General features: G+C 56.4%; 2 protein-coding genes across 4 annotated transcripts in view; one reads left to right on the top strand and one right to left on the bottom strand.

Annotated features, from left to right (window-relative positions):
- WRAP73 (WD repeat containing, antisense to TP73) overlaps positions 1-27,009 on the bottom strand; it is a 50,877-nt gene that overhangs the window by 13,613 nt on the left and 10,255 nt on the right. The window lies entirely within an intron of this gene.
- TP73 (tumor protein p73) lies at positions 1,087-26,007 on the top strand. Of its 3 annotated transcripts, none has more exons than XM_061351636.1 (14): positions 1,087-1,171; positions 4,185-4,280; positions 4,652-4,775; positions 9,802-10,047; positions 20,500-20,686; positions 20,758-20,873; positions 21,259-21,368; positions 21,779-21,921; positions 22,356-22,444; positions 22,710-22,834; positions 23,029-23,183; positions 23,258-23,390; positions 24,177-24,270; positions 25,667-26,007. In XM_061351636.1, exons 2-14 carry the CDS (start codon positions 4,222-4,224, stop codon positions 25,985-25,987), a joined length of 1,902 nt encoding a protein of 633 aa, XP_061207620.1. In that variant the 5' UTR covers positions 1,087-1,171; positions 4,185-4,221; the 3' UTR covers positions 25,988-26,007. The 3 variants fall into 3 exon arrangements, with proteins under 3 accessions (XP_061207620.1, XP_061207619.1, XP_061207621.1); XM_061351635.1 differs by lacking the exon at positions 1,087-1,171 and adding an exon at positions 3,568-3,662; XM_061351637.1 differs by lacking the exons at positions 1,087-1,171; positions 24,177-24,270 and adding an exon at positions 3,568-3,662 and having other exon boundaries at positions 25,667-25,830.

Here is a 27,009-nt window from a genome sequence, read left to right as displayed (position 1 = left end):
CCTGCCCTCGGTAATGACCCGTCCCGGCTAATTGCTGATGGCAATTAGGGGCGCAGCGAGGGCAGAGGAGCTGCTAATTGCAATAGGAGCTCACCTGTAAACGGGACCGTAACTGGATTGGAATTAATAAAGAAGTAAAGGGTTTTTTGGGGGGGTGGGGGGACATTCTCCTTTAGGGGGTACAGACACGGTCATTAAAAAATAAACTTTGGGTCAGAGCAAGTATTTGAGTCTTGTTTTCATTATGGATCATGTATTTGGGCCCCCAGAACTGGTTACAGCAGCTCCAATGTATTTAGGGGCTGGTAGATCATAGAATCATTGAACAGTTTGGGTTGGAAAGGACCTTACAGCTCCTCCAGCTCCAGCCCCTGCCATGGGCAGGGACCCCTTCCACTGGAGCAGCTTGCTCCAAGCCCTGTGTCCAACCTGGCCTTGAGCACTGCCAGGGATGGGGCAGCCACAGCTTCTCTGGGCACCCTGTGCCAGCGCCTCAGCACCCTCACAGGGAAGAGCTTCTGCCTAAGAGCTCAGCTCAGTCTCCCCTCTGTCATCTGAGTATGCCCAACAGATAATCAGAGTCTCATTGCTGATGGCTCTTGACCAGAAACACTCAGTCTTCACCCACTGCCACTCTATGTGTATCTTGTCAGGCCAGTTTTCCCACAGCGTGGTGGGACCTTGCTGATCCCCTGACCAGGCTGCCCCGCTGCTCTGACAGCCCAGTGCTGCTGAGCCGGTCACGCTGACCAGTGCAGGCACAGAACCAGCTCAGCCCATCAGTGTGGCGAGAGGAAGATCCCCCTTGGGGTCAGCCCACATCGAGTCTCCTTCCCTGCTCCTTCGCTACTAAAGCCCAGCCTCGGGCGCAGTGCTGCTGGGGGCTGCCGGAGCCCCGACAGCCGGAGTCACTTTGGTGACCAGCTTAATTCCCCGGCACGCTTGGCTGAGCATTCCCCACCCCCTTGCAACTGCCTCCTACTCCAGGAAGGAGCGCGCAAGCTTTTGCCTCACTTTTCACATAGCTTTCAGCAGCTCCAATGTCATTGCCTAGGCGACCAGGACGCTACTTGATTGTAGGGCAGTAAATAACATAGATCCTCAATCCCAGGCCGCTCCTGCCCGCGGGAGACCTCCAGGGGAACTCGAAACGCTTGGGGAGCCAGAGCAGGTAGGAGGAAAAACGTGACAAAAGGGAATCCCTTGCTGTTTGTGTGCGGGAGTTACTCGGCACGACCCTCTCGAGTGTTGATAATGCAACTGGAAGATGATTTGTGGCTGCTTTGCTTTGTAGGCTAGTTATGCAGTATTAAAGTGTTGTGGAAAGTTTGTTCCCAAGTGCCTTAGATCTGGGGTTAGAGCACTTGTGGAGTTAAAATGGGCCATGGGAATGGGAATAGGAATGGCAAGGGCAGAGGTGGGGATGGGTACGACAGGATGCTGAGACTGGATCCTTCCACACGGCTGATGCTCAGTGGCAGGCAGGGAGGGCGGCTTGGCTGGGTTCGCCTCCTGCCCATCAATGAGTCTGATTGAGCTGGTTTATATCAAAATTCCTGTTCTCTCCTTGGAAAGAAAATTGATAGGAAACTGCTGGATCCCAAAGAGGGCTCCTGAGATCCAAGCGTGCTGCATTGCAAAGAAACTTGCTCATTCTTGGTTGCTTTTACAAGCCTCGGTTTCCAGTGGGAATTCAACAATCTGGGACAAATGAGCAGTAGCACGGGGTAGTGTTGGCACCTCAGGAGTTTGCAAACGTGAAGTTATTTGCTGTGGGCTGGGGGAGCCGGATGGGTCTCCTTTTGTGGAGGACATGAGAAAGTCCAGGGACCAGTGCACAACCATCACGCAATACACAGCAGCTTGGTGTGGGAGTTGGGAATGGCTCTCACAAGTCATCTTCTTCTCTTAGGATGAGCCAAGAGTCTTTAGGAATTAGGCATAGCCGCATTGTACAGGGTCTGTGCATTTATGTTCCTTTAAGGTGGCTGCAAAATGCTGTCACATTCTGTTGCTTGGTGTTAGAGTGGCAGAATAGTGGTGAATAGGTTATTGACAGTGAAACGGGAAGGGACAGTTCTAGGTGCCTAAAACTGAGGCTTAAAGTTGATGGTGAGAGCAAAGATGCTCTTTCTGAAGAGTACGGAAACTGAGCTCCAGGCATCGCTCTCAGCAAGGCTGCAACCCCCCCATCACACCTGTGGTACCTTCACCTCTTATAGTGATGCAAAAAGGAAGTCAGTTTACACTAATTCTAAGAATATTTTCGGGCTCTGTGGTCAAACCCGTGGGTTGAACGAACCTGTGGTTGCGTACGTGTGAGCTCATCTGCTCTGCTCCTCCAGAGAGCTGTTCTCCCATCTCTGGAATCAGTGGGAGCTCAAAGGAAAGGTACTGGACACTCCTGCAGCCCCCATGGTGGCAGCCCCTGCCTGGGTGCTAAGCCCCATGGAGCAGAGGTAGTGGACTGCCTCTCCCCAAGCTCTGTATTACTACTCCCAGCCTAGTTTTCCTATGTGCACCTTCCCTGCAATGCCCTGGCCAGCAACAGAGGGAAGCAGCAACCCAGCGAATGCTGGAACTGCCCGGGGAAGCCGGTGGAGAGCGGCTCTCGCAATGAAACCAAGCACACCAGCAGCCTGCAATAAAGCCGGTGTGCATCCTGCTGCAGGCAGCAGTCCCCATGCAGCCGCACCAAGCACCCTTCCCTCAAAGAGAGCTTCACTTTAAGAAGCAGCTTTTGGTCTCTGGAGGTGTTGAATCCTCCTGGGGTGGGTTTGACTTGAGCTCTGTGGTAGAAGTCGGGGTGATAACTCCAGTCCGGCGCTGGGAAGCTGGTGACATCAGGGAGCTGACGCAGCTATGGCAGAGGGTAAGAGCCTCCAAATGGATCTGAGGGGCTGGAAGGGGCTGGGGCTGCTCTGGAGCTCTGCCACTGCTGCTGTGTTTAGCCCCAGGTTAGTCACTATAGGCACTGGGAAGGTAATTACACCCAGGCCATCTAGCACTGCTTCTTTAGCAATGTGGAAATAAGCTCTTCCCTGTCACCTTTAATTCAGCTGCGCCACAGGGCCTCCCTCCTCTCCTTCTCGTCCTTCTGCTGGACATCCCCATCAGAGTGGTTTCCCACTTTCCCTGGATGTGAATGCCTCCTTCCTTCCCTGCTTAACAGGACTCTATCCAGCACCTTCTTTTAGAGTAAATTAGTCATTGGCACATTGGGGAACCCTGTTTGGAAGCCTTTTGTGACTCTGTCACCCCAGACATCCATCTGCCAGGCTGGCATCCTTGCTGCAAGATGCTTTCCTGGGATGTGCAATGACCACAGCAGCAGGGATGTGCTTTAACATCGACAACCCGAGCTTCCCTTTGTCCTACGGCTTTCAGAGCTGGGATGTGCTGTGCCACTGGCCTGGCTTTGCAAGCACAGCTGATGCTTTGAAAGCGAAAAGGAACCTCCACAACGCCCTTAAAATAGGCAGATCTTTTTCCTTTCAACAAGGAGGGTGGCTACGTGGTTAGAGCTGGTGTCACCCATTGTGACCGCGCACCCATCGTGCCCACGCAGCGGCGCAGAGCTGCTCTCTGTGCTGAAGGGAAAGGCCTGGCTCCTTCCTGAAGCTCCTGCTGCCTTAGGGCAGGGAAAGCAGCATGGAAGCGGGGTAAGGCCATCCACAGGCAGCTCTAGGCTTTTCCTTTTCCCATAGCGGATGCGCAGGTCCTTTCTCTGTCGCACATGGGACGGGGAGGGGTGGGAGGACACCAGGCTCTCACTGTAGCTATTTCAGCCCCTGTGGCCACCCGGTCCCCATCTGAATCAGAAGGACCCGAGCACCACTCAGGCAGAAAGCGCTGCCCTTGCGCTGGCGGCTCGAGCCCCGCAAGCAGGAAGTTCTCAGGCTTTCACTCTTAGCTGTCGGGACGGAGCTGACACGAGTGCTCAGGCTGGGCTGGGGAACAGGAGCAGCCTCAGAGCGCACATCCACGTCAGGCGGGGCAGGGGAGCGACCCCGCGGCTCCCAGGGAGCGGGTAAGGGAGGAGGAGGATGGTTGCATGGCGGGGCAGAGGAAGGCAGCGCAGGGTCAAGATGGCTCCGAGCCATGTGCGAGCTGGGAAGCTCCTGCCTGTGCGGACGTGGGGCTGCACGCTCAGCGCTAACCTCGCTGTGTCTCCTTGCTCCTAGAGCGGTTTATCCTCTGCCAGACTCCCCCTCCGGGAAGATGTCCCAGTCCTCGCCCGCTGATGAAGGCACAACGTTTGAGCACCTCTGGAGCACGCTGTAAGTGATGGCCGATTGTTTGCCTTGAGGTGTAGTGGGAGCAGAAGTGGCCTTGGCTCTGCAATCCATGTTAGTATATATCATTACTGTAGCCTGAGGTGAGGCGGGTTTCTTTATCATGCTCCACTTTCCCCATTCATCTTTCCACACTGAGAATTTAGCTCCCAAACTCTGATCTCCATGCTCAGACCATTCCGTTTGCCAGAGCGCTGGTGACGACAGGCAGCTCAAATTCCATGGAGCATGTATGTCCTGAAAGCAGCAGATGGAGAAGTTGGGAAGGGGCCGAGGTTCAAGGGAATGGCAGGTTGCTGGTGGTGGTGTGGGCTGTGCTGGAGAGCCGAGGGCTGACTGTGCTGTCCCCTCTGCAGGGAGCCAGACAGCACCTACTTCGACCTCCCTCCATCCAACCACGCCAGCAGCAATGAGGTCTCCAACCGCACGGAGGTCACGATGGATGTCTTCCCGATGAGAGGCATGAATGACTCGGTCATGGTGAGTGTGCTCAGGCTGCACGGGAGGGAGAAGCATCACGCAAGCATCAAGCCCCTGCAGTGGGCTGGGGGCTCTGGGGTAGGAAGCGGGATGTTGCTGGTTCATAAACCACACACAAGCAGTACAGTTGCAGCGCTGCTGGTGGTGGTGCAGGGCTGATAACCTGTGACTGCAGCTGGATGGGGCAGGGGGCAAACAGTGGCTACTTGTTGAGAGATAAGAGCTGCATGCAGCAGCAGGGGCTCTGTGCTACAATGGCAGTGACGCTTTGGTACCTTGGGAGCAGGGGTACCCAGTGAAGCTTGGGACAGGAGGGGAGTGTAACTCGCTCCAGTACAAACACGCTGTGCAGTGAAAGCCGGTTGCAAGCAGAGCGGCTGGAGGGGCACACTGTGCTCCCAACACCCAGCTCTGCTCCCACCGCAGTCCCCTTCACCGTTGCTTTTCCTGCGGGAATCTGGTGGGCCCCTCTCTGAGGCAGAGGGTTTGACAGGCGCAGCGGGTGTGTGAGACCCCCAGGTCACTGCATGTGTTCAGTGCCCGGAGCAGCGCTGCCTCCCGGGAGCATCCCTGAAGCAGCTCCGGCCGTTGCCTGCATCTCCCTCCAGAAAGGCTCCGTTTCGCTCCTCTCCGCTTTGCATCCCCTCCCCCAGTCCCTTTTCCCTCCCTTTCCACTCGTTTTCCCTCCCTTTCCCGGCCTTTGCCTGCAGGGGCAGGAGCCTGGCAGCGGGATCAGGTGGAGGTGGCAGTGCTAATTGGGAGCTGCCCCTCGCTGAGCTTGCTGCTGCTGTAACCACAGTGAGCCCAGGCCAGCACTGGCCTCGCAGGGCGCTGAGTACAGGCAGCTCCTGGTCCTTGTTAGGGATAATGAACCATAGAAAACATTTACACGGGCCCCATGGTGTTCCCGGTGGAGCCTCGTCCAGCTCTCGCTGGCTGACGTGTGGAACGAAAAGCAGAGATAACGGGATGCCACTTCCTGAAGGGAAGGCAGGACACGGGAGCTGTGGTGGGGGCTCTGTGGGATGAGCCCGCTGCTCCCGGTGGCAATGAGCAGGTCACCCAAATGCTCTGAGAGCTGCCCTGGGTGATGCTCCCTGCATGGGCACTGCCTTGCTCCTGAAAGCCTGCTTCAGGGTCCTGCAGGAGGAGATGCTGTAATTAAAGATGGGAGCAGCTCCTCGGCCACCCTTTTGCTTAGAGATGCCAACTACAGTGGTCGATTGTGCAGAGCTTTATGTATGACACTGCTGTGGACCTCCTTGTGTGTGGGTGATGTACGCTGGTTCCACCTTTCCAGATATGCCACTCAACTCGGGTCTGGATGAAGGAACACTGTTCCCCGTCTGCCTCGAGTTGAAAGGAAATCTGTCTGGTCACTCCATCTATCTATCTATCTATCTATCTATCTATCTATCTATCTATCTATCCATCCATCCATCCATCCATCCATCCATCCATCCATCCATCCATCCATATCTGTCTAGATATCTATCTAAACATCTATCCTTATGTACCCATATCTATCCTTATTTATTCCTATCTAAGCATCTAAAGAGGGATAACTCCATATCTCTGAGATATGGAGCTGTCTTAGAGTCACTGCATCGTCTGGTCAATGCAAGTGCAGCCACCTCCGTCTGCTGGCAACAGGCTCTGGCCAAATGGGTTTCCAGCCCAGCTCTGCTGGAAGCAGCTTTCCAGCCAGGAGTCAGGTTGGATGCTGGAGCTGGACCCCCGCTCTCCCTGCAGTGGGAATGGTTGGTATCGCCCGGTCCATCACTGGGCAAGCTGGGGCCTGCCCTGTGCTTTAATGAATAGTCATGAGGGACAGAAGGGGTGGGCCCCGTTTTGTTGTTGGATGCAGCTAGTTGACAGAACTAAGGGAGATGAAAAAGGCAAAAGAGCCTACAGTTGGCGGCACTCGGGTGGCCGGCGCAGCATCCCTGGCACTGCTGCTCCGGCCCTGCTCCTGCGCTCCCTCCTTCCTCCTGCCTTCCTGCCCCGACCCCATGACTCCCGTGGCAGGACGCTTCCCAGCGCCCCGTGAGCCCCGAGACAACTAAAATGCTGTACGTTAGCGACCCGATGCAGCATTACACCACGGTAGGTGCTCCTTGTTGTTAATGGGGTTTCTCTTGCTTTATTGGAATCACCCTCTGCCGCCGAGTGCATGCTCCAGCTGGGATGCACCAAGGGCTTGTCCTGGTGTGAGCCTTTCCCCATCCCATGGCCGTCATGAGCAATGAGTTGTATCTGTGTGGGATGCTGCAGCTGTGGTGGCTCGGTCGGGTTCCTCTCTTGCTTTGCCCAGTACGGTGCTTGCAGAGCCCAAGGTATGATTTCAAGCTCTGGTGTGAAGGGATGCAGGCTCCTTCACTGCGGACAAGAGCAGCATCAGCCTGAGCATCCATTCAAGGAGCGCCCTTGCACCACAAGTACCAGTTTGTCTTTCACTGGGGACCTCCTGGGCCAAGCCCTCAGCATTACTGTGGCCCTAGGCAGGCTTCCTGCCCTGCTTTGGAGCCTTTGGGAGGCAGAGAACCTCCAGCGCTGAGGTTGCTTTCCTAGGCAGAAGGGTTTGTGTCTGCTCTCTGGCATTATGGAAGTTAGATACGGGCAGAGACACAGCTGGAGACAGAACAGAGCAGTGCTGTGCTTCCCGACCAGGAATTCTTCATTCCTCCCGTTTGTCCTATGTCTGCTGGTCCAAAGCATCGGGATTGTTTCGTAGGGTAGCGCTGTTGCTTGGGAGGTCATTGCTGCAATCATGTGAACGTTTCTCTGTGTGTGTGGATGAGCATACCTGTGTGGATGTGTATTCACAGGCAAAGACACACAAGCCTGTGCTGGGTTTGCTGACACAGACACACAAACACTCCCACTTCCCCTTTCTCTTGTAAGGGAATGTTTCCAAAATGCGGTCAGTTTTACAACAATCCGGGTGTTTTCCATGCACCTGCCTGGGGGGGGGGGGGGGGTCTGTGCCGGTGGATTTCCAAAGCCTGGGATTAGGGACACTGTCCTTGCTTTATGCTGCTGAGGATCCCGGCTGGGGTGGCCAGCCCGGCTTGTCAAGGAGATGCGCTGGGTCTTGTACCTCCTTCATGCACAAAGCGGTCACTGTTTTTCCCAAGGGAAGGCTCCCATACAGAGGTTGGGATGCTCTTGGATGTGTGGGGGTGGTGCTGCTGGTCCCCTTGTTTGCTCATTCCTAACAGAGGCGCGTGGCAGGGCACAGGGTGTGTGTGCAGTCAGGTCCCAGCAGCCCATCCCTGCTCCTAGGAGAACAAACCAGCTCAATTGGGATACTCTGGGGTTATCTAGGCTGTGGGTCAGCCCCAGTGAGCAGCAAGCCCTTTTTCCCATTGCTGTTCTCTCCCTGCTCCATGCCTGAGCTTTGCTTCCCGAAGATGACTTGGCTGCAGTGTCCCAGCTGGACAACAAGGGATCTCCATGGGTGTTTTGAACACCCATTTTGCCAGAGTTTCTCACCTGGGATTGTGGATAGTTTGGATGGGGGTGGCTTGTTTTCAGCTGGGCTATTTATAGGGCGGCAAGAAGGAATAGAGGGGTTTACGCACATATTTTAGGGGAGAATATGGCTGTATCTGTGTAAGAACAAGCCGGATCTTGCTCAGCATTCCTCCGGTTAGTCACAGGCTCCAACGACCTTGGGAGAGATGCAGACAACAGGAGAGCTTCCCTGCAGAAGGCTGAGTGCCTTGAAACCATCAGACATCGCAGCCGTTTGGGTGAGGTTGGGATCCCAAGTTAAAACACGTCTCTTGATTCCTGAGCCGTGAGCCCTTCGCAGGGGAAGGCAGGTGGCAGAGTGGGGTGGCCGGCCCCAAACCGCCTCCCGGGAGCACTCCGATCCCGGAGCTGCCAGTGCTGGGTGCTGCGGGGAGCAGGGATGACGAGGATCAGTGCAGTGACCGCTGCACGTGGTCATTGCAGAGCCCAGGCTGCACGGGTCTGCTTGGAAACGCTGCAGATCTGGGGGGAAACCCATCCCTATTGCTCTGAGAAACAATTACATTTGAGATTTTTGTTGTTTGTTTTTTTTTTAATAGTAATTTATTTCCCTACTATAGAAAAAAAGTGATTTTTTAGTTTGATTGAGGAGAGATTCAGGCTGCTTGAGCCATGCAGCTTTTGAGAGAGCACCTTAGCGTAGGCTGTGCCTGCAGGTAAAACCGCTGCCACTTTACTGGAAGACTCGGACAGTGGCTGTTCAGAAGAGGAATAGGAAAACTAAACAGCAAAAGGTCAGGATCTGGCCCAGCAGGTCTGGAATAAGAGCCAGAACCAGCCCAAAGAGGCGCGTTTGCCGGGTGACCTCCCTGCATCACAGCTACGCGCTTTGTAGGTTTGAGGTTTTCCCCAAATTAGACCTGCCTGGGTGGAAGCTGCTGACAGCAAACATCCCATGTGGGGAGCATCACCCAAACCACCATTCAGAGCCGGCTCTGCGGAGGGAAACGCTTCCAGAGGTGCCCTGTGTGTGCACATGCGACACGGGAATGCACGCGGGAGGTGGATGGAGGCAGCTCCTGCCTCGGTTGGTGGCAGTGGGAACTATGCCTCATCCAGGGTGGGCGGTCATCCTCCTCCTTATCCTCCCTGACCTCGCTGCTGGGATGGCAGCACCCATCCTGTGCGCAGGACGCGGGACGGGGCCATCTCTCCCACCCCGCAGCAGAGGGACATCTCCCACAGCATCCCTGCCTGGTCCCCTATGACAGAACCCATGCTAAAGCAGGGAATCTCAGCTCCTCGCTGCCTCCCGTGCGGATGGAGCGGGTGGAAGGGGATGGTTTAAGCTTGTCGAGGTCTCCCCTCGCACAAGTGGTGACCTGTCCGAAGCCCCAAGCGACCCGTCGGGGTGTTCCACCGCGCTCCCGCACTGTCCCTTTAAGGAGGCTGTAACAGGACACCCGGAGCGCAGCACCGTGGTGAGGTTCCATGTCTCAAACTGGCTGGTGTTTTCTTTTTTCCCTCCTCCCCTTTTCCCTTCCTCCAGTCCCAGTTCAATTTGCTGAACAACAGCATGGATCAGAGCATCGGCAGCAGAGCAGCCTCCACCAGCCCCTACAGCTCCGAGCACACCTCCAATGTCCCAACGCATTCGCCCTACTCGCAGCCCAGCTCTACCTTCGACGCCATGTCCCCAGCTCCCGTCATCCCCTCCAACACTGACTACCCTGGTCCCCACCACTTTGAGGTGACCTTCCAGCAATCCAGCACCGCCAAGTCGGCCACCTGGACAGTAAGTTGTTGCATGTCTTCTTGCCTTCGCTAGGGAGATGCTTGCCATGCCCACAGCATTTTCGGCTCGCACACAACTGAATGACTTGGTGGTGATTTGCAGTAGGATGCAGAGGGTTTGGTTGCATGGGGTGGATGCAGGATGCAGCCACTGTCCTGTGGAGACCTCACTTGCACGGGCTCCCCTGGAAAGCGAAAGGTGCAGTTCCATCAGTGCTTGCTTTCAGCGATGTTCTCTGAAGGGCTGTGAACAGTGGGTTGAACGTAACTTTTCCCACAGCAATTCCCTAAACTGAAGGTGAACACCCCTGAAAATCATAAAGTGGGAGAAATGTCCTGGGGAAATACCTGCCTGGTTCTCATGGTGCTTCCCTACCGCTGTCAGAGGCGCGGCACTGCGTGAGACGGAGCTTTGCTCGCATCCACCGGCACCAGTCTCAGCTTTGCCATGAATTGTTGCTTGTCATTTACAATCCTTTTTCCTCTCATATCAGAAGAGTAACTTAATCCCTGCAAGTCGTGGCACAGAGACTGGAGGTGTTTAATCACAGAGGGATCGCTGCCCAGCATTGCGAGCGGTGCGCAGCAGTGCGGTCCTCGGGAGCAGGGCTGGTCCCAGTCCGTGCAGTCCCCTGCACATCAGGGACACAGGATCCGGGCAGAATGAACGGGGACTGCTTTGCTTTTTGTGGTCCTAAATTCACATCCTGACTCCTGACTCAGGGGTTTCCTCCGGGGCTGTGGTTTGACACTATCATGGAACAAGCAGAGCAAACCAGGACCGATAGATGAGCCCAGGGGTGATAGCGACTTGGCCATAGGAAGCTGATGTGTTTAATTGCCAAGATGGTCCTTGCCATGGTAGGCAGAAAATGTCCTTGGATGATTTCATGCTGGCAGCCCCCAGGCTGCGGGTGCTGGGTGCTGCTCTGCTCACCGCTGCTGGTGCAGCACAGGGGGCTGCCCAGTGTCATGGGGAGGGTGCAGGGGGGACAGGCTATGGCAGTGGGTCTGTGACAACCACAGGCAGGCAGAGTGGGCAAAGCAGCAGGGAGCTGAGGTTTGAATGCAGCCCAGTTCCTGGCTGGGACAGCAGAGCAGCTTCCCGGTGTCCAAGGTTGGAGCATCACAGCTTCATTGCTGAGTTGTGCTGACCCGGCCGTTGGGACCAGCTCTGTGATTAAACACAACTTGTCCTCATAGGAGCGGTTGTCCTCACTCTTTTCCTCTGTCTTTCCTTGAAGATGCTGCTAAAGGATGCATTTCTTTAGGTATTGAATAAATAGGTGCTCAGGGTTGGATGTGATTCCAGCCCAATTCCATCCTTACCAGGGGTAACTCACTTCAGGCCACAGTGAAGCTGCGCAGGACCTGACTAGGGAAAGGAGGCATTCGTGTGCCACGAAAACAGCCAGATGGAAACTGAACCCACAAAGTCTTGTCTCAGCTCTCCAGGGGTGGAGACAGGAGAACTGGAATGTGCGATTGCCACTGTTTCTAGCTATTGGCACTGGGGAGATGGCCATGGGATGGAGCAGACACAGCTATGAGCAGGACACCCTCAGACAGTGAGACAGGGGGTACCCACACGTGTCAAAAGACATGAGAGAACACCTACTAAAGGTATGCTCTGTGCTCACTGTAATTAGCAGTAGGGAAATACCCTTCTCTCCTGCCAGACGATGCTTGTTGCAGCCGCAGAGAGCAAACTGAACAAGCCACTAAGGTCTTTGTGGGCAGTTATCCCCCGAAGAGCAGAGGGTTGTACCCCAGAGGCAGGTTTAATGCTTGGCAAGGCAGTCAGAGATGTGTAGACCCTGCACTGCAAGGCAGGGCTGATGGAGCATCCCCCGAGAACGGGCTGCCTGCAGGACCAGCACCATCCAGCCCGCATGTGACTGCAGTGGAGCTGAGCCTTGTGAACAGACGTGGGTCAGCAGCATCTTGCACCCTGAATTGTACAGGGGATGTTTCACTTGCAATAGGAATTCCTGCAGGAGTGCTGATGGTGCAGAGGGCCCGGCTCACCGTATGAAGAGTGGTCCTGCTCGGTGACAGCAGATTCACTGTATGTCCTCCTGGCTGAGGGCTGTCACAGCCATGCAGCTGCATGTTCTGTGCTGGAAGATGGGCTGCTGCCTTCCTCCTGACCACCTTGAGCTCTGCACTGTCACTGCCACGCTTGGAAGCTTGTCCTGGTTAAATGGGGAAAGGAATTCAGCAAAACCCCATCTGTTCTGTGTTGCCAGTCCATGTACAAACAATGATGTACCTACACAGTGTGATTCCACAGACGCAGTGTACAAGTAAGACTAGGAAAGCTGCTGGGAAATGCAGGCACTTGGGAAGGAGAGTTAAGTGTGTGGTGAGTAGGGCTGGGGATGGTGACACCTGACAGCTCAGTGATGCTCCAGCCCCGGGTGTCAGAATTAACCATCCTGGTGTGCTGAAGGACATGCATGGTTTGATTCAGCCCTTTGGAAGAATCCACGCTGCCTGCCTCATCCATAGCTCGGGAAGCCTCGTGGCTCTTGAACAAGATTAACTGCACCGAACCATGCGCACCGGGACCGGTGTAAGTGTTGAGCAGGGATTCAAGAGCAGGAGCCCTTCACCCTGAGGAGGACCCTGCCAGCCCGGCAGCTCCAAATGGCTCCTGCAATGTGGGATTGGATCATGGAGAACCAGCCAAGGAGCGGACAGCTGATGCAGAGGCAATGCCAAGCCAAACAGTTTGGTGCGAGTCGTCAAATGACTTGGCATCAGCTTTGGTGGATGGAAGCGAGCAGCCCAATGGACTACTGGTTTTGAAGGGTTCCGACCAAATCCCTCTGGGAAACACAGCATTATCCGTTCTCCCACGCTGAGGGAAGGAGGCTCATGGCCAGAGACCACCAGATGAGCTGGCTGCGTGGTGGCCCCCTCTGCAGCGCCTGGGCAGGGGGAACCGGGCATCACAGAGCTCCCTGCCCTCCTGTGCACATGCAGCTCTCGTGTCCATGCTCCAAACCCTCTGCTGCCAAAACAGAAAAGGTTTGGGAGGGAGATCCGAGGAAGATGAAAGGTTTGGAACTGATGAAGGGTGATACCAGAAACGTTCTGCGTGAAAGGTCTCCATGAGAAGAGCAAGGGTGGCTCGATCGCAGCCTGCACTGGAGATGGTTTCTGATAGCAGACAGCTCTTTAATCTAATAGCAGAAAGCATAATGAGATCCAGTGCTTGGAAGCTGAAGCCAGGCAAATTCAGACTAGAAACAAGATGGGATTTTTTTAGCAAGGAGGATAATTAACCATAGGCACAATTTACCAAGGAATGCAGTGAATTCTCCAACTCCTGAAGTATTCAAATGAAGAGCCTGCATATCTCTCAAAAGATAAGCTGTACTTCAGGCAGGATCCATGCAGAACAAGTAGGCAGGGACCAGCAGAGTAGGGAATGGAACCAGAGGACCATCATCTGCTCTCTGTAGCCTTAAACCGCTGAATTTCTACATTAGAAAATAGGAACATGGAGAAGAGGTGAAGCTTTGGGGTCACATCACCAGAACCGGGTCCGCCCTTGCGGAGATGGGTGACATCCCGGCTCCGAGCAGCGCACGTTATCCCAAATCCAGCAGGAAGCCCCCCCCACCCCGGCTGCCTCCACCTCCCTGTTCCTTTTTAATGGCCTCCTCATCAGCAGAGAGCAGCGGGCAGGGATGCTGCAAATGAGGTTTTCCCTGTGGGTTGGAGGCCGTGCTCCGCCGGGGCCGGCGGGAGGGAGGACCGGGAGCTGCGGCACGGCAAGACGGGGCACGCCGGCCTCTGCCTGCTCGCTGGGAGCGCGCAGGACTCCCGGGTCCCCGGCGCTGCCCGTGCACGCTCGAGCTGCGAGCCCATCCCGGCGGCTCCCTCGCGGGCAGCCCCTGGCCCCGCCGGCCAGCTGGTAACTGATGGATAATTAGGGCTGTTCTCAAGTGGGGTTCGCGGCGCAGCCCGGAGCCCTCCCCTCTGAAAGGCTCTCGGTGCGCCAGAGCCGGCTGAAGCGTTAATGGGGTCTTTGGCCTCCCGTGGCCTGGCTGAAAAAGGAGGTGGGGAATCGAACCCCCCGCGTGGGGCAGCTGCCCGGGCTCGCACAGAGACCCTGCGGCTGGGGGAGAGGGACAAACCTCTGAGCTGAGCAGACAGGGGGTCCCTGAAGCCAGGGATGAGCACAGCGCGGTCCCCATCCAGGGTTCTGCCTGCTGCCTGTGGGAGCAAACAGCCTGCAATGGAAAGGATGGAGAGGTTCAAAGAGGAGGTGAGATGCTCCTGCTGCGACGGAACAGCCATCACCCACAGCAAACCAGTCACCCACAGCAAACCGGTCTGCATCCCAGTGCTTGGCCAGTGGGAAACTGTCATGCTGAGCTGGGTCCAGCAGCTCCATTGATCTTGCAGCCAGAGTGTGGATACTGGGGGAGCTGAAATGCTTTGTCTGATGCTACCTGAATGAGGAGGGTGGGAATAACTGGTGTGGCAGGAGGTAAGCTCTCCCTCGGTCACTTGTTGGGGTAAAGGGGGCTGTAAACAGAAGACAAGACCTTTAGCAGCATCTACAGAAAACAAGCCCCTCTCTCTGGCACTTTATGATGTTTTAGGGAGGCACCCATCCAACAGCAGCAGGCTGGGGATGAGCAGGGGGATGCGTAGTGCAGCACAGAGCCACAAACACCTTTGTTTGCACCAGGGAGGCTGGGCAGAAGAGCGTGGCTATTTTGGTGTGCCAGGAGTAGGAAAGCAGCCTCAGCATCAGCGCGCTCCAAGGCCCATTGAAGCCAGCCCACTGGAGGCTTTCCACCAGCTTTCACAGGGCGTGGATGGGGCTCCGGGAGCTCCAGACACAATGGAATTAAGGAAAAAAAAAGGCAAAGGAATTCGGTGTGCAATGTTCCAACACGATCCCGCTATCAGCTCCACTATCTCAAACGTGTATGGTATGCACAGGTCAAGGGAACGACTTACTGGCAACTGCTGCTCCAGTGGGAAGGCAATGCTCTCCTGTAGGAGAAGTGGGAGAGGATGCACCAGGGAAAGGGCTGCTCTGGCCGGCTCCTCTCCACTTGGATCCAAACCATGCAGGGGAGGTAGGGACTGAGGGACCTGCTGGAGGGACTGAGATAGTAAATAGGCTGCAGGAGGAAATACATGTCTGTGCTATCACAAGTAGTGGCCCTACTAAGGCCTTTGGGAGGAGATGTCACTGCATCCCATGCCACACATTCCTGGGAAGTCTGACCAGTGCATAAAGGATGGGGAGAGACGGATGCTGCGTGTGCCCCTTGCAAACCGTGCTCTCTGCCTGTGCCCACTGCAGGCAGGGCTGTACAGGAGCAGAAGCAGCTCCCTGCTGCTTGCCAGGGATGCTGCGGGTGGTGCTGGTCTCCCCCAGGTCCAGGTCTTGCCACTGTAGCTTTTGTATTTACCTTCCCAAGCCCAATTCAGCCTCTTCTCCCCTCCCAGCTTGCTCCCTGTATCCGATCTTGACAGCGCAGCATGGAATAACTGCCTTGCTGGATTTTCAGCTTCCTTTTTGGATGTGAAGGACCTCCAGCACCGGCTTGGTCAGAGGACCCGAGTATCCAGACACACAGAAGGAGTCAGACTTACTAGAAGTGATTAAACCAAGCTCCGTGTGTGCCAGCACTGGCTGGCTGCTCGGTGACTAAGAACGGCTGCAACCCTGGCTGGCAGTTATTGTAAGGATGTGCACACCGGGGAAGGAAGGGAGAGGACTCCTTTGGGGGTGAGCAAAGGGATTGTAATCAGCAATAATAGCACGATAATAACAGTAGAAGAATGTAGGCTGGAGCACACAAGGCTTCTCTTGCTGTGTCTGCTCCAGTGGCAGCCCCAAGGCATCACTGGTGGCCCCACTGTGTTGCCTGAAGGTGACATCCACACGTGTCACCACCACGGTGCAGGCACTGCCAACATTGGGCAGCCAGGGCTGGGGCATCCCTTAGAGCTGCCCTGGGGCCGCACCTCTGCTGCCCAGCCCCTCGCATGGCTCAGGCACCAGCGGATGCTCTTGGGCATCAGCGATGCTCTGGCCGTGTTCTCGCAGTGAAGGAGGCACAGAGCAGCTTGGGGAAGAATTTCCAGCTCAGTGAGAAGTTCCAGAGGCCGGTGATTAAAAACTGGTTATTAAAGAGAAATTAGAGAGAAGAAAGGCCGAGCTGTGCAGCCGGCATGTCTTCAGGATCTGTCGTAACAGATTCGTCCGAGCCGGTTAACGGTATTTGCGGTTTGCAAGATGCTACATGTCTGAGGGAGATGACAGACACGTTATTATCACCTCTCGGCTCCGATCTGTCCGAACCTGTCCCAGGATGCAGCTCCGCAGCTGCTTGCTGGGGAGCGCAAGGAAATTAGCAGCCGGAGGCAGCACTTTTCTTCTCTCTCTCTTGCCAGGCTAGTGGCTTTATTGGGATCCATTGACTGCAGTCCTGGACACGTCTTGAGTAGAGCTAATGAGGAGACTGGAATGTAGGAGAGGAGGAGGAGGCTGGTAGGGAGGAGGGGGGGGGATTTGTGGAAAAAGTAATTGTTGAGCAAATCATTTCCTTCAAGAGGGAAAGGAGGACTTGGCTGCGGCCCTCCCGGAGCAGGCAAGTCTGGACGCCGCGGTGTCAACAGTTGAAGATAAATAAGATTTTATCAGCTCCGAATCTGTTGGGACACATCCTCGTAGCGGTTCTGCTGCCCAGGGAGGGCTGGGGGAGATGGACGTTGCCAGTCAGTCTTCCCACACAGAAGATTCACGTTGTGAGGCTGTCGCCATCCATAGGGAAAACCCATAGCTATGGGTCCATAGCGCAGTGGCCTCTTTTGGAGTGGGTGCTAAGGGTGCATCACAGCTCGCATTAGTCATCGTGAATCGTGGGGCATCAGCTCATTTGGATCTTGTGATGTGTGAAGCCCTTCCTTGGATGCAGCAGTGGCGGTGCGGGATTGCCTTGGCAAGCCCCAGCAGTGGCCAGTTGCCCCACGGGCTCTGTCTCCCATGTGGGTTTATTTCCCATTACTGGTGCAGCACAGACTCTGTCTCACCCAAGCAGTAGCTGCATTTCAAGCACAGAGGTGAAAGAAACCCCATCTAAAGACACTTTGGGGTACCACATCCCTAGAGAAACAGAGGTGGATGCTGATTTACTGCTAGTGTCTAAACAATCCGGCTTTTCCAGTTGTTCCTAGCGCTCTGGACTTGCACTGCAGGACAACTCACAGGAGCAGGGAAGGGACAGTGATGGAGATGGTGTTACTCTTTCATCCCAGCAGATGGGGGCTGGCACTGAAAGCTGCACAGCTACAGAGAAACCCAGGGGAACAAATGTGCTGCAAGTTTATGTAAGCATCATGTAGATTGCTCAGTGCTGTTACTGCTCTTTGACACAGAACCAGCACCCACAAGCCGCACAAGCACATGAACCCGTTGTGCTCTGCAAACAGGCATTAACAGACGCTCTCTGGCTTTTTCTATGGGCAGAGATGACCTTGGCATTAATGTAACTGGGGCACAGATGCTAAGAGCCCAAAGGGTAGAGCAGGAACTGAAAACACAGGCAGGAGATGCCCAGCGGCAGAACGTAGCCAAGCTCCTCTGTAGGTGTGAAAGAAGTCCTGGGGCTGAGGTCTGGATGTGCTGATGCCCCAGCCCTGGGAAGGGTTAATGTGCAGTCGGTTTTGAGAGGTCAGCTCATCCAAACACCATGGAACAGGCAGGATAGGAGTGAGCAGCCTGCAAAGCATCAGTAAAACACATTGTGCAGCACGGCCCTGCCCAGAGATGCTCACATGGAGGGGTATTAGGAATACAGATAAGCACGTAGGAGCAGAGGCTCTGTGCTCGGTGCCCGAGCAGGCCATGCATTTTGCTGTCCCCTATGGAAAGCATACATTGCCAATGGCTTTTCCTCAGCTGGGGATGCTGAGCCTCCTCCTGGGATCCTGAGGACATCCTGGGTCCATGGGAGCAGGGGCACTGCGCACTGAGGAGCCGGGAGCGCGGCCGCACAGGGCACAGCCCTGACTTTGCTCCCCCAGGTTATCAGCACTGAGCTCCTTAAGAGAATCGGTTGTTGTTGTGGAGGGATCTTTGAAGGCAATCCTGGAGCTGTTAAGACACGATAAGGTTATCAGCGGAGGCATGCCTGCGCTGAGCGGCAGCCTTTCCCCCTGCGGGGCAATCGCTCTGCTATTTAACAGAGATTTATCCATGTCATAACATGGTATAATGAGAGAATTTGTTACCAAAGAACTTGCCATAATGCACCTCTGCTCTTCCAGAGCAGTTAGATTTCCCAGGCATGTCGAGGGCTGCCCGGGAATGCCTACATGAAAGGATCCTTTGACAGGAGTTGTCAGTATTTTAACACCTGGCAAGGAAGAGCCCCCCTCCGAATAACCCTTGTTTTGCCATGTGGGCTCCTCGAACGAGGGTGTTCAGCCCCCGTCGCGCTGTGGGTGAGCAGCTTACATGGGCCATGGCCGAGAGCTTCCTCCCTCCAGCCAGGCAGAGGGGAGTAACTGTCTCCCGAGCAGAACCCATGCTTCCAGTTCCAGCACAACCCTCCTGGAGATGCAGATGGCACCCAGGAACCCAACCTAGCCATGGAGTCATCAGGTTCCAAGGCAAAACATGGGTATTTCAGTTAATGGTGATGTTTCCAAGCATCCCTTCCCCCTGGGCAAGCCCACATACCTCCAGTACTGAGGGTGATTTCTTGCTGCCAGATTGAGCTTCTTGTACAGCTCCTGATTGCAGCCTCAGATGACCACAGCCTCTTCCTGCTGTCTCTAGTGCTGAGCAGGCTCTGCCCACTGCCTTATCCCTCTGGGAGACAATACCAGCATCCAACCACCCTCACTGCTGCACTTTGCCTTGGCAGAAGCTTCTCCCCTTATACCCTCCCTGCAGAGACCACCTGGAAATGGTTTATCTCGTTTCCCCCTTCAGCTGCTCCCCGGGGCTGGGAGCTCCTCCAGACCTGCAGGCTCCAGCAAGGGCAGCGAGGCCAGAGGCACAGCTCCCTCCTGCAGGCTGGGCTCGTGGCATTGGGAAGACAAGGGATGACCCAGTGACAGCCCTGTGTCAGCCCCACAGCACCCTCCCGGTGCGGTGCTGAGCCCTGCATCAGCATCCCCTGCCCCAAACAGCTGGCAGCAGGAGCCTCGCTGTCCCCTGCCCACCCGTATTCGGGTGGCTCGGGACAAGCGTTAACATCCCAGCAGTACCCTGCACGGTGGTAGTTTGTTGGCAGCGGGCATCTCGTTGTGGGGATGAGATAAAATCCTCTGAGCAGGAACATGCCCTGCCATGCAGGGACTGGCTTCTCCCTGTGCGGCAGGGGTGGGCTCCTGTATAGCAAACACATTCCTTGCAAGATGGAAAACAGCGTGGCAGCGGCGAGGTGGAAGGGAATCGCACAGCCCCACACCTGGGCGCTGACACACGGGGTTCCTGCAGCTGAGGGGCAGGCTCTGCATTCCCCAGCTCTGGAAGCAGGGTGCAGCCCTCACTGGGGGTGTTGGGGTGGTCAGGAACCGCAGTGTCCCCTTTGCGAGCCACCCCTGCCGCTGCGGCAGCCGCACAGCATCTCCTCATGGCCAGGACAATCCCTGCCCCTGCCACACGTGCTCCATGGAACTGCACTCCCAGGTCGTGCATCATGAGCTGCCATCCTGTTAATGCCATTAAGCACGGTTCCCTCAGGCTGTGGTGCATTGGTGCCATCAGTGATGCCAACCCTTGGCTCAGCCAGGACTCGTGTGGGATAACAGACTCAGCGTGATGCTCCCAGTGATGTCTGAAGGGGGTTATGCTGATTTGCAGCAAGGTTTCCTCCAAGTCTCAGTGGAGTCACTGCTCCTGTTTGCCAGAGCACTTGGGCTGGCTGGGAACCCCTTCCTGCAGCTCCCAGCCCTTGACATGGAAGCAGATACGAGGCAGCACGGGCAAATACGGACATATGTAAGGATTTCCAGGGGAAACCCAAATACTGATCCTAGAGAGCAGTTACCATGAAGACAGGCTGAACATGCTTTGGTCACCATGCCCTATGACTGCAGCACCAGTTTGCAATGCTGAGATCCATCATGGAGCTAGTGGGATGACTCTGTTTGTCAGCACCTGGAGCAGCCTTGCCCTGGCACGGCCCCATTCCTAGGAATGGGGTTTGTAACGCTGATTTTAACGTGCCATGTTCATGCTTCACATGGAGCAGTGAGGAAGCAGGAGGTGGGTGGCTGGGAGCAGCCAAAGGGGTGGAAATGCCTCTTGGTGCAGTGGGACCATCATTTGGAGGCCGGTGTGAGCCCCGTGCAGGGAGGAAGGAGAAGGGAGCAGCAGAGGAAGCCGAGGGCGGGCAGGGGAGCATCCACCACCCCATCGAGCCCGGTGCCGCTCACCCCATGGGCATCTCTTCTTCTGCAGTACTCCCCCCTGCTGAAGAAACTCTACTGTCAGATCGCCAAGACATGTCCCATCCAGATCAAGGTGTCCTCGCCGCCTCCGCCGGGCACCATCATCCGGGCCATGCCCATCTACAAGAAGGCAGAGCACGTCACCGAGGTGGTGAAGCGCTGCCCCAACCACGAGCTCGGCCGCGACTTCAATGATGGTGAGTGCGGCTCTGCCCCTGCGCCGGCACCGGCGCTGCCACGTCCCCTAACTGGGAGCTTTGCCCTGCAGGGCAGGCAGCCCCGGCCAGCCACCTCATCCGGGTGGAGGGCAACAACCTCTCGCAGTACGTGGATGACCCCGTGACGGGAAGGCAGAGCGTGATGGTGCCCTATGAGCCTCCACAGGTACCTCTACCCAGGGATGGGGGGGCAGGACCAGCCCCTGCCTCCAGCCGGGATGCTGCTGGTGCTGAGGGTGAACCTGCTGGTGATGGGGCTGCTGGGTGGGAGCATCCCACTTGTCTGTGCCCATTAGAGGCCACCCCTGCCTGCCTCCCAAACCAATGGTGGAGCATCTGCAGCTCCCAGCCGTGGGAAGCATCTGAGAGGTCCCATCCATGGGAAGTGGGGTGCAAAGAGAGTTCCCCCCCAGTCCTGCCCTTGGGGGCCTCAGGAACCCTTGCACAGTCCCCTCTTCCCTCTGGCTTCCCCCAGTGAGGGGCCAGCCCCACACCGGGGGTCCCCTCCCTGTGTCCCCATCACTCAGCGCCTGCTTTCCCCTCCCGGGCAGGTGGGGACCGAGTTCACCACCATCCTGTACAACTTCATGTGCAACAGCAGCTGCGTGGGAGGGATGAACAGGAGGCCCATCCTCATCATCATCACCCTGGAGACACGAGAGTGAGTGACTGTCGGAGCAGGGATGGGCAACCCTCACTGCTGTGGGAGGGCTGGAAACCCTCGGGATGAATCCCCCCCTCCAGGGAGCAACCTCAGGGGAAGGGGATGTGGCAGCCCCAGCACACAGCAGGTAGGAAAAGGGCTGGTACAGAGGGACTGGGGACCAGGCACAAAGGGACCAGGAACCCCGGCCAGCATCAGCTTTTCCCGCTGCAGCTGGAACCTTCCTCTGCGCAAGGAGCCCACTGCTGCTGCAGGGCAGTACCCTGGGGATCCACTGCTCCCTGAGCGATCCATTCACATGGAGGGATGGGCAGGGTCTGGTTTCCGAGCTGGACCATGATGCGCTGGATGCGCTGTGGTGCACTTCCCAAGCAGAGGCAGGGTCACTGATCTCCTTCTCCTCCCAGCGGGCAAGTCCTAGGGAGGAGATCCTTCGAGGGCCGGATCTGTGCCTGCCCGGGCAGGGACCGCAAGGCTGATGAGGACCATTACCGGGAGCAGCAGGCCCTGAATGAGAGCGCAGCCAAGAACGGCAGCACCAACAAGCGCAGTGAGTCCCTTGCTGGAGAGGGAGGGGGGCTCAGGGAGCTGCTGTGCTGCAGCCCAGACTCCTGCCAGCTCCCTCACCCCTTTGTTGCTCACATGATGCTTCTGCTTGAACCCCTTTCCCATCCCCAAAATCACTGCACTCCAGCAGCCTGGGCTCAAGACAAGGCCCAGCCACAACACTTTGACCTTCTCGACTAAATCTGAAGTCTCATAACTAGGACCCCCTCTGTCCTGCCCCCAGTGCAAGGCTGCTTGTGCAGGGCTCTCATGTCCCAAAGTGTTTGTTCATCATTATCACTCACCAAGGGACATCACCAATACCAGAACCCAGGTGAAGAGCAGCATCCCGCATGGCTCTAGGTGCTGTCCAGCTGTGCCAGCTGTGCCCTGCCTCCCAAGGACAGCAAGCCAATGCTCATCCTCTCTCCTTTCCAGCGTTCAAGCAGAGCCCTCAGGGCATCCCAGCACTAGGGGCCGGCATTAAGAAGCGACGGCACGGGGAGGAGGAGATGTATTACGTGCCTGTAAGTGTTGGTGAGCTGCACTGGTTGAGAGCTTGGCTTGGATGGGTGGTGAGAAACACCTTGGGGATGTGGTGTGGGGCGGGATGGGGATCCTGAGGCACAGGTGATGAGAACAGGAGCAAAAGCATCCATGAATCCGTGTCCGAGGCAGTCCTGAGTAGCCCCTGGGGACAGAGATGTGCTTGGGTGGAAATAAGGGTCCATGGGGAAGGTGGCCGGGAGGGATGGGAGCAAGGCGAATCCCTGGGCTTGTTCCCTCCTGCAGGTGCGAGGCCGGGAGAACTTTGAGATCCTGATGAAGATAAAGGAGAGCCTGGAGCTGGTGGAGCTGGTCCCGCAGCAGTTGGTTGACTCCTACCGGCAGCAGCAGCAGCAGCTCCTGCAGAGGCAGTGAGTACCAGACCTGGGGTCCTGGCACTGAACCCACCCATGGGTGCTGAGCGCTCTGATCGGTGCCTGCAGCCTCAGCAGGGGGTTCCGATCGCCTCTGGGATCGTTAGGGTTGGAAAGGGCCCTTTGGAGATGACAAAGGATGGGGCAGGGCGGCTGCAGGGACCAATCCGCTGCTTGGTTCCCCCACGCAGGACCCAGCTGCAGACTCCATCCTCCTACGGCCCCGTCCTTTCACCCATGAACAAGGTCCACGGCGGAGGCATCAACAAGCTGCCCTCGGTGAACCAGCTGGTGGGGCAGCCCGCACAGCACGGCACCGGCTCCGCGCCCGGCCTCGCACCCATGGGTAAGAGCCTCATCCCACTGCGGCACCGCGGGAGCCCCTCACTGTGATGTCTAATGGGTGGTTGCTGTGCCCAGGACCCGGAATGCTGAACAGTCACCCCATGCAGCCCAATGGAGAGATGAATGGGGGCCACGCGTCCCAGTCCATGGTGTCCGGATCACACTGCACCCCCCCACCGCCCTACAACCCCGACCCCAGCCTCGTCAGGTAGGGGAGGCAGCCGGTGCCCTGTCTGTCTTGTCCTCTGGTGTTTCTTGCTGTTGTCCCTCCCTCTAACCTTTGGATCTGTGTAGTAACTGGTCAACCGGCCACTGGTCCCAACTGAGAAGTCACTGCTCAGGAAACCACAGACCATTCTGAGTCCAGAAAGCAAAGCCCAGCTACTGACCAGTTAGGAACCCCTATTGCCATCACATACCCCTATCTAGGAAAGCCAGCCCTGCTTAATTACATTTCCTTTCATTTTAATTACAATTTAATGCAAAAACTAAATGCACTGGAATGAGGCTCTTTTCCTGCACACCAAACTGGCCCACAGCTTTGGGAACTGCCCCCTTCCCCTTACCAGAAACAGCTCCACGTGCCTTCTTCCTGTCAGGAGCACATCAGCAGGTCTGCAGCCACTTCTGTGCGCTGGTGTTTAAACAGACCATGGGTGTTTGATGGGGGCCCTGCTGCTCATGGGCAGGGTAACCAGAGGTGCACGGTGTGATGCGACACCGCCTCGCTGCCCAAAGCCTCCCTCCCAGCAGCTCCATCTCCCCTGAATCATTCCAAGGAGGTTACTGAGCTGAAACCTGACGATGAGGAGGAAACCGTGGGGAGCCTTAGGAGTGAACACAATCCCATGCTTCACTCTGATGGTGGGCAGCTGAGGGGACCCCCGGGGTGGCAGCAGGACCGCTTTGCCACCGCAGCACCGCCTGGGAGCACAGCTCCCGGTTCACTGCTCAGGAGTTAACGGCACTTTTGTCTTCCGACTGTTTTCTGCAGTTTTTTAACAGGATTGGGGTGTCCAAACTGCATCGACTATTTCACCTCCCAGGGCTTACAGAACATTTACCACCTGCAGAACCTATCCATAGAGGTAAATGCTTCGGGGAGATCTGTTCTTACCACTTGTTTCTGTCGGCTGCTGGTCTGAAATCCCTTCGAAAGGAAAGGGAGACCTGGGCACCAATGTGCTCACAGCGTTTATGCCCCGGATTTACCCCTTCCAGTCACACATCCTTTGGGTTCAGTGGTAGCTCCGTCCTTGGGAGCAGCCACAATTGGTCTGCACTCTCAGAAGCAAGAAAGGTCCCCAGAGCAGAGCCCAGGTGGATCTTCCCCTAACACAGGAGAAGGCTGAGGTGCTCAGCACAAAGCCCATTGAGCCACGTTTTAAATCTGATCCGATCCTGCACCTTCCCCTCTTCATCCTTAAGTCAAGAGGAGATGAAACAAGGGAGTCAAGCCCAGGGCATCCATATGATGGGAGCCCTGGAATGCAATAGCCCAGGTCAGGCAAAAGCTGCTATGAAAACAGCAGATGGGATGCTAAAGGTGCCTGAGCTTGCACAGCCTCAGCCTCTTGGTGCTGACAGCCCCATCAGGGCAACAAGAAGCGAAAAACCCTAAGAACCTGCAACCCTTTGAGGCACAGCAAGCCCCATAAACCCAGTGTTGGTGTTTGGGCTGGAATGAAGCTCCTGCCCCATCCCATTTGCCCCCCGCAGCAGGCAGACAGAGTGATGGGACATGGGGCCATACAAGACCCAATGATTTTCCATTAGTAGCTGGGGCCAGTGGTGTGACCTTAGCCTGGTTTGGGACCCTTCTCTGAACTAACCCCATGGAGTCTGTAAGCTGCGCAAGGAAACGCTGGGTATGGCCAAAGCCTGTGCCAGAGCGTGCGTCCGAGCGGTGTTTGCAGTTACTAATCACATCCTCACTGTCTCCTGCAGTTAACGCTCCCCTGAGTCTCTGTGTTTGGCATTAACCTGGATCTCTGGCAGCTCTTTGCTCTGACTGTGCTCGTTGTGGTGCAGGGCCTGAGGCTATGGACCTCGCTTGGCTTTACGAGCTCAGCCCATGGCCTCCTAAGCACTGGCTGCTAACTCTGTACTGGGGCACGACCTGGGTAGGGGCTGCTCCAGCCTCCTGGTCCAGGACCAGAGGAGAATGAAACCCATGTGAGCAGGCAGGAGGATGCTTCACATCCTGCTCTGCAGCCTGGTCCGAAGGAGAGGTCCCATCCCTCCCATTTCACATCAGTTCAATGTGAAGCCACCCCCAATGCAAAGATTGTGTGGCCACCGGTTACATGAGAAATTGCCTCTGAGGGGATGTGCCATGGGCTTGCCATGACCACAGGGGGTCCAGCCCCACCACCACGGTCACTGGGGGCATTGGGACCACACACCCCCATAAGCACAAGCTGGGGTGTCCGGGCCTCCCTCCCATGGGTGCAGCCCCATCTCTCAGTGCTGTTGTCCCTGCAGGACCTCGGAGCACTGAAGATCCCGGAGCAGTACCGCATGGTCATCTGGCGAGGGCTGCAGGAGCTCAAGCAGAGCCACGACTACGGAGCACAGCAGCTCCTGCGCTCCAGCAGCAACGCCTCCACCATCTCCATCGGCAGCTCGGGGGAGCTGCAGCGGCAGCGGGTGATGGAGGCCGTGCACTTCCGCGTGCGCCACACCATCACCATCCCCAACCGCGGCGCTGCCGACGACTGGGCAGACTTCGGCTTCGACCTCCCCGACTGCAAATCCCGCAAACAGTCCATAAAGGAGGAGTTCACGGAGGGGGAGATCAACTGAGGGGCTCCCGCGAGCCAGAGACCCGGGGCGGGGGGGGTGAACCCCGCTGTGAAAGACATTATCCGCCTTGGGCGGCTGGAACAGTGTGACGGTGGTGTCTGGAGGGGAACTGCATCCCTGTGCCACAGCACGGCCCCATGCGGTGCTGGCTTCGGTGGAGGTGATGAGGAGGGCGGCTGATGCTGTCGCAGGATGGAGCACGGAGAGGAGGCACCATGGGTCTTACCGCAGCAGCCCCACAGTGGTGGATGTGGCACTGCTGTCCTCTTTGGAAGACCAGCCTTTGGCACCGCTTGCCCCCGTTCTGTGCTCTCCGTGGTGTCCAGAACTCAGAGGTTGTCATTGTTGTCCAAGGACTCAGCCCTGCCCCGTCCCCTGTTCTGCACACTTGTCAGCGGGATGCACCCGCTCTGCTTTCCCAACGGACTGCCAGGAAGTCCCCATCCCCTTCAGTTCTTTGTAGAGCCAACCCTGTTTGCTCCCCGATGTGTTCATGTACTTAACTATTGGTGTATATAAACAGAAGCGACTGTACATACGAACCCTCATCGTGCTCTAAGGAGAAAAGATTTATTTTCATGTAAGCTATAAAAATTGATACTTACTCCTGAGACACTCGAGTGTCAAGTAAATTAATTCCATGTTCTAGCATGTAAACATGCAGAAGATCGTGTCTCCGGCCTCATGTATTCCACAGTCAGTGTTCCCCCATTCCCTCCTTCCCTCCCTGCCCATTTCAACAGGCAATGTCCCACAACAGGCAATGTCCCACAACAGGCACAGGAGCATCTGCCCCCCGGGGTCCCTCAACATTCCAGGTGGCCTGAGGGAATCCATGCGGGCACAACGCTGCCCAGCACATCCCCACTGCAGCATCCCCTCCCTGCGCTGCCTTGGGGGTGGAGGCCACCAGTAGGCAGAGCTCCAGCTCCATCCCATCTGCCCCCGGTTGGGAAGGAGCTGGGAGACCCTTCACAAAGCCCTGGCTCCTCCAGTCTGTAAAGGGACAGAGCTCAAGTTCC

The sequence above is a fragment of the Neopsephotus bourkii genome, unplaced genomic scaffold, assembly GCF_033783945.1.
Source record: "Neopsephotus bourkii isolate Nb327-2 ecotype Australia unplaced genomic scaffold, CSIRO-AGI_Nbou_v1 NB_593, whole genome shotgun sequence".
Lineage (NCBI taxonomy): Eukaryota > Metazoa > Chordata > Aves > Psittaciformes > Psittacidae > Neopsephotus > Neopsephotus bourkii.
Note: the sequence above shows the minus strand (reverse complement) of the source record. Positions and strands in the feature narration are given on the sequence as shown.